Below are 17,811 nucleotides of genomic sequence, written 5' to 3'. Positions count from 1 at the left end.
AAGCACATAGTGACGCATTCACGATTTCCGATCTGCTGCCTTTAGGGATAATGGGAAGTATTTGTCGAAAATCACCTCCAAATACGACAACCTTACCACCAAATGGTTGATTGATATCTCCGTCGTTCGAAAAACGCATGACATCTCTTAAACTCTGTCACAATGACCTCGAAAGCATATTTGTGCGTCATTGGTGCTTCGTCCCATATAATAAGCTTTGTCCTAATTAAGAGTTCGGCTAAATCACTTCCTGGTTTAATCCTTGAACACGTAGAATTTTCAACTACATTGAGTGGGATACTAAGTCTCGAATGAGCAGTTATTCCACCGGGAAGTAAGGTAGCTGCAATGCCGCTGGATGCTACAGGAAGCACAATTTGTCCTCTACTTCTCAATGCCGCACATAAGGTTCGCCAAATAAAAGTTTTACCCGTCCCTCCATATCCATATACAAAAAAAAACACATCCGCGATTATTACGGACTGCGTCCATTATCTCATTGTAGACAGCCATTTGCTCGTTAGTCATGGAAGATAAAAGGTGCACATGTTCTTCCCCTAAAGAAACTCTGTCATAAGATAGCTCGTCGGATACTAACGTGTTCACGGGATGAGGTGTGGATGATTCGGGAAAAGGCATGTCTTCAAACCTACGTAAGCTACTGCCGTTGCGTTGAAGACATGCTTTAATATCTAGCAATGCATAATTCTTAAGTTCATCCTCCGTTAATCGCAACGCTGTGAATTTAATAGGCGCACACCATTTTAAAAGTATATTAAGCAATTATTACACGGTAGTGCTTAAATAAAAGGGGAGTTAGTATAATATTATATGAATTTACAGTAATCACAAAATGCTCATTTAACAACTAACCTTGGTTTTGAAGCGCATTACGTTGTTGATATAGGATGTCATCTGAAAGATGCTTCCAAGTTTTCTCCCACACTTTACTTGGCATTGCTATAGCAGCAGACAACAATAAAGTGACAAAGAGGTTTCTTAAATAAGACCCGGAACCCCAACGGCTTGCTTCCTCTATAGCGTCAATGTACTCCTTATCATCTCCAAGCAGCCCGCGCGCATAACATGCACCTCTGAATGTAGGATGCAAAACATCATCAAACCACCTTAAATCCTCATAAGATTTAGGACCCTTGATGAAATTTAATAGAGTTCTCATATAATATAGTTCACCACAATTAGGGGAAACATTATGCATTCTTCCAAGAGCAAAACCACTTTTTCTAGGATGCCAAGCACGTTCTTCTTGTTTCCACACGAATTTCGTCGGGAACTGGCTATATAATAGTTGTTGTGCCTCCTCGCTAGATTTATTACAATCCATCCAAGCCAAGAACTTTGAGTCATCAATAGGGTCTTCGTCGTTAAAAACAACGCTTTGCTCATCAGGAAGGTGAAAGCGCAATCTTTCAACAAGAGGAGTCCCTTAATGGATTTCAAAGCCAAAGATTCTCCACACAGCTTCGCATGCTGAGATATAACGACAATCATGGAACCTCTGTATCTCATCTATTTGGTCGGGATTCTCCTCGTTTCGACGACGATAAGAAGATTGCATTGTGGCTCGATCAGGTCCCTTATTTATGTACTTGAACAAATACTTGATTGATCGAGCTTGATTACAACATTCGACATTTATGTGGGCACGATATTTTAACAATAATTGCGCATTATATGGAACTACCCACTCATTGCCGAGTTTCCGTCCACTCTTCACCACGGTAAATCCCTTCTCCCTCTTCTTATATACAGGATACCCGTCGTCGTCAACCGTTGTGCTTTCGATGCACCTCTTCGGAAAGTTTCTGGAGCACTTAGATGCAACCATACACGGGCAAGTAGGGAAGTCTTTGCCACATGGACAGTGTATCATATTCTCCTTCACAAGAGCATATAACAAAGGATTTTCATCAAGATCGGGTATCTCGGCACTAATAATTTTATCTACATTTGCGGCCTCCGGGAATTTGTCATCACGATGAAGGAATATTAGAATATGAGCATGTGGCAATCCACGTTTTTGAAATTCAATAGTGTACGTGCCTGAAATATTAGCCAAAACAGTTTTAGGTTTTTTATTCATACGACATTAGGAAGAAACATGAATGGTAGTGCTCGAAAGATTTATTTGTAACCTCACCTCCAATGACACGTCCGAATATGTGACGGTCTTTCAAATCTTTCATTAATTCCGCCAGTTTCATCTTGAAAACACGACTAAGAATATCAGGTCGATCCTCCGGCCTCAAACCTCTTTTAGAGACAAATCTCATTATTTCTGGCCATTTTGGATTACATGTAAATGTAATGAACAAATCTGGATACCCATACCACTTGCAAATGGTCATAGTATCTTGGAAATTACCTATAGTGTACCCATCTGATTGCAAAACCGATGAAGACATGAAAATACGGCTCCCGGCAGAGGATGGTTCGGTTTCTCCACGGTTGACCGCATTCGCAAGATTTTTATACGTTTCCACACGAAGCAACCCCTGATTATGACGAAGAAATGACAACCTCTGCGACTCAACCATCATATAACCATCGACAATAAATTGTTGAAGTAATTTAGCAGCTAACAAAAGAATAGGAGATTGAAGGAACGAAGATCTATCCTGGAGATGAAATGCAAGCCACTCTCTCATTGTTACTTGATTTCGTGGTTTATTTTCTTACTTTTGTTGAGAGAAGCTTCGCTATGTAGGATGCCCGGCCTCAAACCGTCTTCGCCATGCGGAAACAACAGAGGATATTGGAGTGCTAAATATAAAGGGTGCAACTCGGATATACGCTGAAGTTCACCACTTTCCTTCTCAATAATAATATCCCTCTTTTCCACGGCGTTTCCAATGTCTCCTTCAATAAGAACGGCAACCTCAGAAGCTGTAGGACGGTTATATGTTCTACCATCAGTTTCTCGTCTTGAAATAAGCCGAATAGAGACATCTATTTCTATATCATCTGATAATCTATCTCTCGCCATTCTGAATCGCATAGCTAATATATTTTCCTCATCGATCATTCTTTGCAACAAACAAATTAGGTCATCATTAAACCGTTCCGGGTTATTCGGGCTGCAAAATATAAAAGAATAATTACTCCGCAGGAAGGTTATCATGAGGTGCAGTCTATATTGTATGAAATTCGCAATAATATATAATTTGCAGTTATACCTATGAGCGTTCTTACGGTTTTGAACTTCTTCTTCTGTGTCATATATATAAAGCTGGCAAAACTTTGGAGTATTTCGATCCGGCGGTAACAAACTCCCGATGCGGTGAACGTTTTGGCCACCCATCCTAAAAGTATATGGTCCTCGACCTTGATTTACAGAATTATCAATTTTTCCTCCCATTGACGTGAACGAAAACATCATATTGTAAGCCCGAATATTATCAATAAAGTGGTTGCTTAGAGGGTGTCGCTGACTTAAAAGTTCCAACAACAATTTAGGTGGTTGTTTAAGAAGTGGAAGTGTAATTTTGCCATCAGAACAACACAATGAGAATGTAGGATGTAATGTATTCCTATCCTTACGTACTCGTTCTAAGTACCACATCATTGCACCGCATTTGTTACATGAAACATCGGGGTCTCCAATATCCCAATATCCTTCAAGATCTACATCTAAAAATTAAATAATTAAAGAATTTTGAAAAAAAGGGACGATATTTAAGATTTATAAACAATTAGCGTAACAGTAATAATAAAGAATATGTAATTTTAAAAACTTAAACCTTCTTCGTTAGCTCCCCTACTTGATGGATCGTCATATTCTTCGCTTAAATTTCTAACCAAATCACTGACCAATCTAGCCATAGGGTCGAGAGCGTGTTGAACTGAAGAGCTTGGTCGGGAACTGGTGCCTAAAAAATCAACTTAAACATTGACAAACACTTTGGCAACACCACATACCTATTGAAGAACTACAACATCCCTTCAATTAGATAACATAACATAAAATATGAAGTTAAACCTTCTTGTGAAAAAACACAACTCGATGAACCTCCATTGGTTGGACTTAAGTCGCTGATCAATTCATTGACTAATCTTGTTACAGGATCAGGTTCTTTTTGACTCGGACAACTTGGTCGAGAACTACTGGTACCTAAGAAAAATAACATCAACATTACTTTAATATAGACGTACAAAATACTTGAAGAACACCAGAAATCGTTAAAAATAACGTAACTAACCCGGGGTTGTACAACTTGACAGTGTAATCGAACTACCAGATGAACCATTCCTACTCTTCTTATTGACATGTAATTCTTTTCTATTAACTCTTGCCATCTTTGAAAGTAATGACGAAGGTAAGTTGTAATCATTTTCCGTAGATGGTGTTGGAGTTATAACTGGCCGAGTAGTCAGTGTAGTTCGATATGTCCTTTTGTTACCGTGGTTTGAGTTGCTAGCTTCTCCTGTCACCCGGGTGGCTTAAAAGAAAACACATTATAGAATATGTGAATAAATGAAAACCCCATTAGGAATTAAAGACAGTTTTGACATTGTCTATGTTTGAACAATAAAAATATCAGATTAGTAAATAAAATCAAATTATCTCATATTGCCCGTGCAATTATACAAATATACAAATGTAAATAAAATCATATTATCTCATACCGTGCCAGTAAATAAAAAAAGTAATATACGATTAAGGTAAATAAGAAAATTACCATTGCTAATATCGGACAATGGAACACGATTACTGTATCTCGAATCTTGCGTTGTTGAATTAGATACAGATTCGGACTGATTGTTATTAGCTACATGTTCGGACACAAATGAATTAGAAACACAATAGACCGAAATAAAAGACTTAGGCCCTGTTCTTTTGGACTGAAATTGTCTGAACTGAACTGAACTGAACTGAACTGAACTGAATGGAGCTGAACTGAACTGAACTGAACTTAATGGAGCTGAACTGAACTGAACTGAACTGATCTGAACTGAACTGAAATAATAATAAAAAGATTATATTAATAATAATAATAATAATAATAATAATAATAATAAATATTATAATAAAAATAATACTAATACTAATAATAAATATTATTATAATATTATTCATTAATAATAATATATTAATATAATATAATAATACTCCCTCCTATTCACCATTTTCTTCCCTGTTTCCTTTTACGGATTATTCATGTTTTCTTCCCTATTTCCTTTTTTGGGTTGATTTGTGTGGTCCAAATTCAATAGCATGTGGGGTAGTGTGTTTTATGTGGTCCAAATTCAATTTCTTATTTCTTGTGCAAAAAGGAAAGGGGAAGAAAATGGTGAATAGGAGGGAGTAATAATCTAATAAGATATATAAATAATAAAATATTAATATAATAATAAATAAAGTAATAATAATAATAATATATTAGTTATAATAATGATAACATTATTAATAATAATATAATATATTAATAATAATAACTAAAAAATAAATAATATAATAATAATAATAATAATAATAATAATAGGTCTAATATAATAACTTATTAACATAATAATATTAAATATAATAATAATAATAATAATAATAATAATAATAATAATAATAATAAATATGTGATTAACAATATTAATATTGAGTATATTAATAAAATAATAAATAATAAATAATAACTTATTAATATAATAATATTAAATATAATAATAATAATAAATATGTTATGAATAATATTAATAATAATAAATATGTTAATAAAATAATAAATATAATATAATAATAATAATAATAATGATAATGATAATAATAATAATAATAATAATAATAAATGTATTAAATATAAATATAATAATATAAACAATACGAATTAATTATTAATAAATATAATAGTAATATAATAAATATAAAAATAATAATATAATAATAAAAAAAATAGTAAACACATTAATATAAAAATAATAATAAGAATATCAATAAGAATAATAATAGTAATGTTGAATGAATCAATCAATCAATCGAATCGAATCGAATCAATCGAATCGAATCAATCGAATCAATTGAATGAATGAATCGAATCGAATCGAATCGAATGGAGTGAATGAATCGAATCGAATCGATTAGAATCGAAATTAAGTCCAAAAGAACAGAGCCTTAATAAGAAGATAAGATGCGACCCAAACTAAAAGCAAACGGGTTAATCGATTACTAAAGTAATCGTGCACTTAGATGGCCCAAATGGATAATCCATTAAGTAATACATGACCATAGTTGATCGTACACTAAGACGGCCCAAATCAACTAAAATGACAAAATTTAAATGGCAAATGAAAGTCTGATATAGACCTAACATAACTGTCCACTAAGCCGGCCCAACATTTAAATCAAGTAAAATAACAAAATTTAAATGGCCCAAATCAACTACAATGACAAATGACAGTCCAATTAAACGGCCAAAAAACCCTAACTAAACCTAGGATATATATAGACCTTATCCTAAACCCTAATTGTATTACAACTCTTACCCACTCATCACTCTCACTCTCACTCTCACTCTAGCACTCATCCTCACTGCCGCTCTCCCAACTCTCTACCATCATACTCACCAATCTCCCTCACCCTCAACACTTCCGATCACCATTTTCATTCACCTAGTAGTTGTTCATCATCAAAGTTTTCATATTTTCGATCATAATCTGCGATTTTATCACTTTCTAACAATAATCCTCTCAACTCTGTCCGTCCTCCTATACTCCTCTCTTATAAACAACTCTGTCCGTCCTCCTCTAACATTCCGATCATCATTTCCGTCACCGGATCATTGTTATCACTCTCGCCGGATCATTTTTACAGTTCTTATTATAACAATGTTTAATATAACAAAGTAGCCGGATCTAAGGCGATATTTTTCAATTTTTCCGTTTTTGGAGAAATACATGTGTATTAATCTCTAAAAATGTGAGTTTCATTAAATTGTTCGGTATTTAATCAAGTATCTAATATTTTTTTTTTGAGATAGTAAATTTTTTATAGATTGTTCTTTTGGTTTTCATGTTCATTTGATCTTAAACCAATAGATCTAGTGAATATGAAATCGGATGCGATTTTTTTCAATGTTGCGTTTTTAAGTGCTCCTTTTTTCTGATCTGTAAATAAGGCTGTTAATCCATATTATTACATTGAGAAATTACTCCTTTTTGGAGTATTGCATGTGTATTCCGCTCTAAACAAATGGGTTTCCTATTTTTTCCGGAATTTATTCAAGTATATTCTTATTTTTTTGGGAAACAAATATTTTTATACATTGTCCGTTTGGTTTTTATTTTAATTTGATCATAAACTATTAGATCTAGTGAGTATTAAATCATAGGCTTCTTTTTTTTTTTAAATTTTTTTTTGGGTTTATTAAGTTCCCAAATTTCCTGATTTGTTAATATGGGTGTTAATCCATTTGATTACATAGTAAAAGTACTCATTTTTTTTGGAAGATTACATATGTATTCATCTATAGACAAATGGGTTTTCCTTATTTTTTCAGTATGTATTCAATTCAATTGTTTCATTTTTTTTTTTTGAGAAAGTAAAATATTTCTAGATTGATACTTGGTTGTTCATTTCGTTTGATCTTATACTCCAAGATCTACTGAATATAAGGTGCATATACTATTAATTTTTCTGATTAATTGTTTTACATTTTTCGTGTTTTATTTTTATGTTCATTTATTCAAGTACAAATGATAAATGATTAATTATATTTTGAACATGCAGAGCCGAATCCAAGTTATGGCCGTATGAGCCATGTCCGAGGCTAGCTTTGTCAGAATAGTTGAAACTGAAGTATTAAGTTACACAAAGATCTGTGATTTGCATGGAGGTAACACATGAATCCTAGGCGATTTTTTCAATATTTCGTTTTAATTACTCAAATTTCACAAATTTTCTGATTTTTCATAACGGTGTCAATCAATTTGATTATATATAAAAGGTACTCCTTTTTTGGGGTTTTGCATGTGAATCCATTTATAAAGAAATGGGTTTCCCTAATTTATCGGAATTTATTCGAGTGTCATTTTTTTTAGATTGTTACTTCAGTGTTAATTTTATTTGATCTAAACTCTTAGATCTAGTGAATATAAGGTAAATATATGATTAATTTTCCTAATTAATTGTTTTACATTTTTGGTTTATTTATTCGAGTATAAATGATAAATAATATTTTCAATAGGCAAAGACGAATGTATGTTATGGCCGACTTAGAACAACACGACAATGCAACAAATGATTAATAGATTGTTGTAAACAAAAAATGGTTGAAAATGTAGGCGAACAATTATCAGATGTGATCATATAATTGTATTTCGTTCTAAAATTGTACAAATTTTAAATTGTTTGTAAATTGCATAAAAATTTTAAATCGTTTGCAAATATTAAATGATCATACAAACTTGTCGAAATCGTTTGGAAATTTAACGGGTAAATTTCCGTATTATTAACGATTTAAATCGTTTGCAAACATTAAATCCTTTTATTAACATGGAGATTGTCGATGTTAATAAATTGATTTATTTGTATAATACAAATCGTTTTTCCATGTTAATAAATACTCTTCACTATAAATTGATCTCAATCGTTTTCAATTAATAAACCATTAATATTAAAATAGTTTGCATCTTTGTTTTCCTTAATTTATATGGACATTGTTGATGTTAGTACTTAACAATTTACATTTTGTATACTTTTTGCAGATTATTTTGTTTTCCTGAGGAATTGAAGGATTTTGTTTATATAATTCATGGTGAGCAGATCGATTATTCCCATCTCAATACAACCAAATACAGATAAGTACCGAAGTTACCTATACTTCTTCTCCTGTTTTTCCTTGTTTCTTTGTTTTCCATGATCTTCAACGTTATATTTTCTTCAATTTAGGATCATTCTAAATTCGGAAGCCAAAAGAAATTGGATTGAAATTTTTTAGGGGTTTATGTTTTCGTTTTATAATATCTGATATTTCTATTATGTTGTGCTGCATCTTTTTATATTATTGTTCTTAACTGCTGTCAGTTTTGGTAGTAGTGGTAATAGTTGTCAGTTTTAATAGTATAAATCTAGTTTTGGTAGTACTGGTTGTAGTTGTCAGTTGTAATTGTATAAATCCTGGTAACTGCAATATTTTATTTATCAATGAAATTAGTAACTAAAATTGACGACTGTTAGCTTAGGACTCATGGAAAGATATAAACTGCTTGTAATTCTGTTTTCCGTGCCATATGTGAACTGGTCTTTAAAGCTGGTGTTAACACCGTGCAACTCGTGCTAACCCAATTCTTAAATCGATCCTTGATACTCTTTGTTGTATGAATAACAACATATTTATTTGAAATTTAGGGGAAAATTATAGGTGAATGGTGATATATTTTCGTAACATCTCAATATGATTAGTATTATTTTAGTAGTTGTCGGTTTTCATCTTAAAAATTTTGTTGGAACAGTTGCAGAAATACTTGCTGCTATTAGTAGGTATAACTTGAAGTTATTTTTCGTGGTATTTTTGTTGGAACCGTGCAACTCGTCTAACCCAATTCATAAATCGACTGTCTGTGATATTTTTTGCTCATTTATGTCAGTTTTCCGTAGTAGGTATAATTTGAAGTTATTTTTCGTTGTATAATTTGATGGTTCTTATATTTATTTTGCAATTTTTTTTGTCATGTTTTCCTTCTTTAGCTTTTAATATTGTCTTATTTTAAACCTAACAGTCCTTTGTTTTTATATTGTATATTAATCGTAATGCTTAAATCATAGCAAGTGGAAATCTTTGGTTGAAGATTGTTAAGATAAGTTCCCTTCTTTATATTTTGTGAATTAACTGTTTAACAAACAATGTTCAACTAAAATACGAAAGCACCACTGCACTTATAAAAACAAACAAACTTCAAACGTCATACAAATTGTTCAAAACGTAAACAAATACGAAAAGTACTAAAAAGTCTTCAAACGTAAACTGAAAAGCATAATTCAAGATAAGGCTCTCGTAACAAAACAAAGAGCACGACTACTTCTCGATTTTGATATTCTTGATTGGAATAGTTGCTTTGCTTGATGACCCTTGATCCGCTGACATTTCTCTTACTTCAGTTATTTCGAAGCCGTCATCTTCCAACCATGCTCGCTTTTGAGGCAATTTGCTAATTGGTGTGTTTTCTATCTCCTCCTCGTCATACGTCTTCACGTTTTCCTGGTAGTACAATAATAGTAACATCATTTAAAATTGGTCTTTAAAATGGTCTAAGCATATATGTGTAATCTATATATGTGTTATCCAAAATATCAATGAATGGATTTACTTACCAATAGCATGAGTTCTGTGTTGCTTATCTCACTTCCAGAGATTGTTATTGCTGAATTTTTTCCGCTGCTTTCCGTTGCCTTTATTTTCAGAATAGTAGGTGTTCGTCATAGTTGTTAGTCTTATGAATTGAATTTTGGAATAATTTTTCGTCTTGTAAGTGATAATAAAAGTACCTTTCCGCATTCTTCTAGTTCTTTCCATTTGGCTATCACATCCTTGTCGCCACACAATTGGGTTGCTTTGTAGCAAATTGATTTTTGACGTATATTGTACTCTTGGTCGACCAAGATTTTGGCGATAAACTCACGATCCATAATCTCACGAAATTCAAGGGGCACCGCCTCTTTGTCTCCTTCCTGTTTTTTCACATGAGTTAGTCAAGTTCCACATGCAATAAAAATGAAGACATATTTTAAATCAAGGATATTGTACCCTTTCTTGTGCCTCTAGTATTGTTGATGCTTGTTTGCCTACAATTTTAGAGATTGGGGAGTCCCACAACATAAGTTGTGCCCTAACCTGATCCCCATCACTTGCCTCGACTTTTAGTTGGAATCTGTATTTTAAATCGTTTAAAAATATTAGTAGTTGTTAGTTGTAGCTATAATTTCGTTTTAGATTTTAAATTACCTTGGGTATGCCTTGGGAACCCCAATATTTTCTACTTTACAACCGGGTTTTTTGCAATACCATAGTTGATCAGCTTCTTGAGTAACCTTTCCTAGGCATTTGCCGCAGGAGTTAAAATACCAATGAACAGATAAGTTCATTTCTTCAATGTAGACTACTGTCACATAGTATCCGGCCTATAATTAAAAAAGAAAGTTGATTCATTTAAGTGTTATTAAATAAAAACATCGACTTATGAGTTTGTTTAAAAGTTCAGAATGTTAAGTAGAAAATCTTTACCTTATTTGTTCCTTGGATTGATGCTAATGATTTTATTTTTTGCACCTGCGAAGATGTTACTTTCCTTGGATGCTTTCCCAATTGGACCAGAAATAGCATCATTTGATATGGCCTTGATCCTTCAAAGTCGCATTATAATGAAGTTGTCATCAAATTATAAAAGGTATGTGACTGATTTATGCTACTTAGAATATTATAATAATCTAATGGGTTAAATATCGAGTAAAACATACACCAACGACCGAGTTTCACAAATTATTATAATCATAATATAAACGGCACTCTCCGGCCAGTCACCGGTGAAAGGGCTGTGTGATTTGTATTCGAGTTTGGGTCATTTTGGAAGGTGCGAAAAATGGTGTTCTTGTTGTAGTTGTAAATATAGTAGTGTTTCTGTTATAAAAAGTGAAAATATTGCAGGCAAAACAGTGCTTCTATAACAAACAACTGAAAATTTCCTTCCTAGTGTAACAATAGTCTTAAATATAAACCATTCATTGGCTGTTTTTTGGTAGATTCAGATAAGTAGATAATCTAAACATGAAGTTCAGTGTTTTACTTTTGTTATCATCATCAAACTATACACATTATATGTCATAAAAAAACAACGGATAATTTCCTTCCTAGTGTAACAATAGTTTTAAATATAAACCATTCATTGGCTTTTTTTTGGCGGATTCAAATATTTAGATAATCTAAACATGAAGTTCAGTGTTTTATTTTGTTATCATCATCAAACTATACACATATTATGTCATAGTTATGTCAAAATGTGTAAGTTAAAAATTGTAGGGATTTAACATTGCATGGACATAACCGTTTTAAAGGTTCTGTAACGACTAACTTTTATACACCAGGATAGAAGTGAAATTTAAAAGTAAAGCTTTTTGTAAACAGATTATGAAACCTGTTTTTGAACTCCTCTACTTGTGGAATATTTGGATTGAGTTCAAATTTTGTCGCCCCTCTTGTTGTTGAAAGCGACACGTTACCTGTTGTAAAAAGAAAATTTATAAGGTGGAAGGAAATAAATTTAAATGTAAATATATTCTGATTGTTTGGAAATTGGGTGAATTGATACTTACCAAACCATTCTTTCCTTTGGACACATTTGAGGACCAAAATTGGTTTCTCATCCAAGTACTTGCATTGTTCTTGTAGCTTCGCTATCTCGGGAAAGTAGCGTTCCCAAACAGTTAGCTTTATTCTCCTTTTCCTGTAAATGTTTGTAATTTAAATTTAAATAATGAGAAATGATTACATGATTAAGATTATAAGATTAAAAAAGGGATCTATGTTATAAAAGCTCACTGTTCGTCCATTAGGTCAATGCACAATTTCTTGTATCCCTTTATTTCTTCAAACTCATGAAATTGAGTTAAAACACCGATAACATCTTCACATGAAAATAAACATTTGTTATTCTTGTTAGATTATTTTTTTGGTTGCATAAATAAAAAAGTAGTGAGTTTGTTCACCTATGTAGTATTCATTTTCGACATTCCCATGAATAATATCTTCGATGCTTACGAATGTGAAGGCTTGAGATGGTATTTCGTGGCCATCAACTTCTTTCACTCTTGTTGTAAATTGCATCACAATCCTACATTTGTGAAAAGTTGCTCTGTCCTTTCCAATATTGTTTTCCGTCAGAAACTTTGAAATAGTGTAAATTTTTCCTTCGTGCATCATTGGTTTGAAAATCCGCACAAGTGTGTTTGCTACAGTAACTTGAATAAGCTCACCCTAAACGATATTAAATTTGTTAAGTTTAAAGACGGTCGTCATTATTTAGTGGAAACGAAAATATTGAAATCGTAAAAGAAATTTACCTCACTGTCTATACAAATGAACTCCATTCCATACACTGTTCTTTTCGTAACATCTTGTTCATCGGAATCTCGAATCCATTTTCTAAGAACCCGAACCGTGACTTCATATGTCTTTTTGTATGCTTCCATCGCTTTCACTCTTGTTGGTACCATAATTGTTGCCATAGTATTTTCCTTTTTTTTTTTTGACAAATTTCACGTTTTTGTTTTTTTGACAAATTTTACGTTTTTGTTTTTTTAGCAGATGAAATGAAGAAAGATATAATATCTATAATATATAAAATAATATGTGAAAGTTGGTTGAAAAGAATGTGGTGAAGGGTTATGGAGGCAGTTTTAGGAGTTGTGGAATCATGTGTTCAAGTGCCTAAAAAACATGAGGGTTTATTAGGGTTCATTAATGGATCACTGATATTTTATGGGGATGTTAGTCTGTTATCCATAGTGATTTGGGTCCATTGTGATTCTACCGGGTAGCCTGTTATTGCTACAATTCAAAAGCGGGTTGTTGCTTGATAGTAGTTGCCGTATTTTTTGCTCCAAGTATTGCCCCGATGATGATTGGCTCTCTATCCAGATCTGAGGGGCCCTTTATTTTATTATTATATTATATATTATGTAATATTATATTATTATTAATATTTATATTATATTGAATTGGAAATTAATGTAATATTATTTAGACTTATATTATATTGCTGCTGTAATTTATATTATGCTGCTGTAATTTTATATTATTTAAATTGAATACTGAAAATTTCTAAAAAAAGTGATATAATTTGTATTGTAGAGTTTGTATTTGTATTTTTGTATTTAATAGAACATTGTACTTTAAAAAAAAGGTGATGTAATTTGTATTGTACGTTATGTTAATAAAAGCAAGGCTGTGTAATTAATTCAGAAATACTTAGTGGTTCCTGAAAATAAGGGTTTACATATTTGCATTGAAAAGTCAAAGGAACAACCACGTGCTGACAACTCAGCACTGTGGTTGTTCTTTTAATGAATAGGATTAAAGTAGGTAAATTTTCCGATTTTTATAATGTGTAAATGCGCGATGATGAGTAGTATTGATGACTGACTATTTTCGAGTGTCTTTTATTAACTATGAATTGTAAATATTAAATAATTTGTGGTTATATACGACAATCAGTTTAGAATACCTTAATGAAAAAAAGCAATTTTAGTTACTCTAATGGTCTATTTTTTTGTTGGCAGCTTTAAATAAAGAGTTTTTATACAGATGGTATTTGACTCATTTGGTCAAATGCACTTATTTTAGTAATACCATAAACTAAAACAACAAAGTGACTACATCGAGTAACACAACTACACAAGTATGTGATGGCGAACGAACGGCTGAATATGAGAATCAACTACAGCCTTCTTGAAGTGACGATCACGGGTGGCCAAAAGATCAAACAAATAATTATTCATCTTAATCAATTGAGCTTCAGAGAAATACCTGCAACAAGACACAAAAATGTGTCTCGGAGATTCATCTCCTTGGCTATGATACATATTATCTCGAAACCAACGAGACCCTTGACCCATCAAGAGTAAACAAAGTGCACTTACGCCACAAGGACGTAGAAAGGAAAGGCGGAATGTAGACCATAAAAGCCTACCTCCAATTTTTTAAAGAAAGCAACATATATTATTAAAAAATGAGTTAGCGTTACCCGGTGGCGCCCAATCTCGGCGCCACCCTCTCACATGCAATAAGTGAGGGTCCCAATAATAATGGGTACATGCCAAATATGTGTGGCGCCGTATCATTATCTATTATTAATGTATAAAGTTCTAAAATCTGGGGAGGTGCTAATGAATGTGTCCACGGATAAAAATTTACGAGTTCGTGAATATTCATACAAATTTGAATATGATCTTGGATTCGATATTAAGATTTAATATAAATAAGATTTGTTTTAGTAAATCTCAATTCAATATCCGTGTTGACTGTGTAGATGATAACTTATTAAAATCCATCGACAACAATATGTTCTTACTTCCAAATTAATTATTTCAACGAATCTAAATATCGACAGAACAGTTATAAATTCTTAATTGACCCGGATGTGGTGATTTGCACTGTCGATTTACACTGATTAGCCGTCCCAAGATGCAAATGAATATGATTACTGTAGTCTTGTTCACTTGTTCTTACGCTTCTTTAACTTACTTTAATATAATTATGGGAATAGACATCAACAAGTTGAGATGGCCGAGTTGGTCTAAGGCGCCAGATTAAGGTTCTGGTCCGAAAGGGCGTGGGTTCAAATCCCACTCTCAACATTATTTTTATTTTATACTTCTATTCTTCTACCTGCACTATTACACTTGCACTATCTAATGGGAAAGGTTTCCACTTGAGTTTAACTTTGTCCCTAGTTCTGATAATTAAGCTGGAAAATTGTTAGATTTCGTGCGCTCACCAGACGCCAGCCATCATTGATCATGCAGTATTTAATCTAGTTTGTGCACCATTATATATTTGAGAATCATGTAGACATGTAGTAAAGAAAACTTGGATTTTGACGCTTCATATGCTGTATAATAATCTAGTTATATGTAATATACTACGTAGTATATGTCGGATTTTGTAGTTAGACTAGTGTTAGTAGTTGGTAATGCATTGATTTTTGGAGGAGATAGCGGCTAGCCGACTAAGTAATGAATTGTTAAGTTTGTAGTTGAAAAACTGCAGTGACAGACCGAAATTGCATACTTAGTTGTTTTAATTGAGTCTAATTCTGAAAGTGGGGAGGTACACTGATTTAAAACGGCAACAAAAGACCCTGAGCGGATGTCGACCAGCTGCTAATCTCTTCGCTGCTGGCTGCAGCACTTCCCACTATTGCAAGTCGTTTTGTAGGTTAGTAGCTAGACCAGACAGTTAGACCTCGTTGATCTATCACTGCCTATAAGACAGATGTTGCTATTTCTTTGTGAAGGAAATATAATATTGATTGAAAATCTCACATAGAAGAGTGATTATAATTAACTTCCAAAACCCCTATCAGTTAAACATACGATTTTAAAATTGAGGAATAAACCAGGTTGGTGCGCAAATTGAGTCAATATTGAGTCACGGGTCACGTCAGGTGAGGTTAGAGTTGGAACAATTAGAGCTGCTTCGGTTCACCTAAATTTCGGACTAAACGGTGGGGTCGAGTCTGCTTCGGTTCACCTAAATTTCTGATTCTATGGAGTCGGATTGGATTCATCGTATCCGTCAGCTTTTGACAGCTCTTCATCACTTCATGCATGGACCGATCAGCAAAACAAGCTGTTTCACCCAAATAGCTAGGGGTGAGCAAAACCGGATACCCGATACGGTTTTGGAAACCGTATCGGATATCCGGTTTTTTAAATCTCCAGTATCCTTATCCGATACGGGTTTTTCCGTATATACGGAAAACGTATATCCAGTTTTTTCGTGTATTCGGAAACCGTATATCCGGTATCCGGTTTCCAGCCTCACTTGTGTAATTTAATATATTTTTTTTCTTTTCTATGTGTGATTGTTTTTTTTTTTTCGTAATTTAAAAGTATTTTAAAAAGTTATAAGAGTAAAAAACTTATAAAGTTTAATACTAATACTAATAAAGTTTAATCACCAACATATTGGATAGTTTGTAATTTATGTATATATATATATTTTAATATTTTATTCTAGAAAAAAGGCAACCGTATCGGATACCGTATATCCGGTTTCATATTTTGCCGATTCTTATCCGATACGGTTTTTAAGGAACCGTATCAGATATCTGGAAATTCGTATCGGATATCCGTATAATTAAATTCATATAGCGTATCGAATACGTATAATAAAACCGTATCGTATAATTTTGCTCAGCCCTACAAATAACCACATTTCCTACATGAGCAGGCGTGCTTTGTTTTTAACTTTTTTTTTATTGTTTTATTTTATTTCCTCATCAATTAAAGTCAATGAAGTAAGCTTAAGATTAACTGATTTAGGGGATGAAGGGTTGAAGTTTAAAAGGCATAGCCCCAGGCCTTTTTAGGCCGTAAAATTGCCATTAATGAAGCTTGAACCTGAGACGTTTTACAGTTTTATCTAAGTTTTAATCACTATACCCTACCATCCATGTTATTAACATAGTAAATCTAAATTTACTTTGTACTCATGTGTTTACAAGTTGATAGGTGATTAAAATACTCCATATGCTACCTTAAGCAAAGCACGAGCATACACACACATCCAACTACATATTAAACAAAAACGTCGTCTTCTTGTTACGAATTTATCACATAATCAAATAGCAAGAGCGAGTAAAGACGATCTAATTAAAAATTAGGCATTATTACTCCATCTGTCTTGATCAATTGTTAGCCTTTGATTTTCGTAAAAAAATTAAGGAAAAAGGAGGGAGCCAATTGTTAGATAACAAGTGGATTAAATTGAATGTTAATGATCAAATTGCTCATCAAACGCATTATTAAAATAGAAATGACAACAATTGACTGAGACATTCAAAAATGGAATATGACAAGAAATGATCGGGACGGAGGGAGCTGAGTATCTTTCTTCACTTTTTTAATTACTTCTTAATACTTCACTAGATTATAACTTATAAGTATAAAAGTATAGTAGTTGAGGAACAAAAAAAAACATAATCACCAACATAAATACTCATTTGAACCATTTACACATCTTCATAACCATAATTAGTATCTAATATTAACTTAACCCTCCTTGACTTTAGCTAATTACAAGGGAA

At 32.7% G+C, this 17,811-nt stretch overlaps 2 protein-coding genes and 1 non-coding gene across 3 annotated transcripts; 1 reads left to right on the top strand and 2 right to left on the bottom strand.

Annotated features, from left to right (window-relative positions):
* Positions 1–92: 92 nt before the first annotated feature.
* Positions 93–4,317, bottom strand: LOC141614650 (uncharacterized). The gene is made up of 10 exons (XM_074433396.1): positions 4,221–4,317; positions 4,031–4,132; positions 3,762–3,890; positions 3,579–3,651; positions 2,701–3,098; positions 2,162–2,599; positions 1,518–2,064; positions 874–1,427; positions 480–737; positions 93–361 (listed from the first exon to the last, which is right to left on the bottom strand). Exons 1-10 carry the CDS (start codon positions 4,315–4,317, stop codon positions 93–95), a joined length of 2,865 nt encoding a protein of 954 aa, XP_074289497.1.
* Positions 4,318–10,025: 5,708 nt separating this feature from the next.
* LOC141614648 (uncharacterized) lies at positions 10,026–13,228 on the bottom strand. Its single transcript, XM_074433395.1, has 11 exons — positions 13,064–13,228; positions 12,710–12,977; positions 12,543–12,627; positions 12,317–12,447; positions 12,139–12,223; positions 11,277–11,350; positions 10,953–11,043; positions 10,755–10,878; positions 10,496–10,678; positions 10,322–10,399; positions 10,026–10,208 (listed from the first exon to the last, which is right to left on the bottom strand). The coding sequence occupies exons 1-11, from the start codon at positions 13,226–13,228 to the stop codon at positions 10,026–10,028; spliced, it is 1,467 nt and encodes a 488-aa protein (XP_074289496.1).
* Positions 13,229–15,277: 2,049 nt separating this feature from the next.
* TRNAL-AAG (transfer RNA leucine (anticodon AAG)) lies at positions 15,278–15,358 on the top strand. The gene has a single exon. It is a non-coding gene; the product is annotated as a tRNA-Leu (tRNA).
* The last annotated feature ends 2,453 nt before the right edge of the window (positions 15,359–17,811 follow it).

The sequence above is a fragment of the Silene latifolia genome, chromosome 11 (assembly GCF_048544455.1).
Source record: "Silene latifolia isolate original U9 population chromosome 11, ASM4854445v1, whole genome shotgun sequence".
In the NCBI taxonomy this organism is placed as follows: Eukaryota; Viridiplantae; Streptophyta; class Magnoliopsida; order Caryophyllales; family Caryophyllaceae; genus Silene; species Silene latifolia.
Note: the sequence above shows the minus strand (reverse complement) of the source record. Positions and strands in the feature narration are given on the sequence as shown.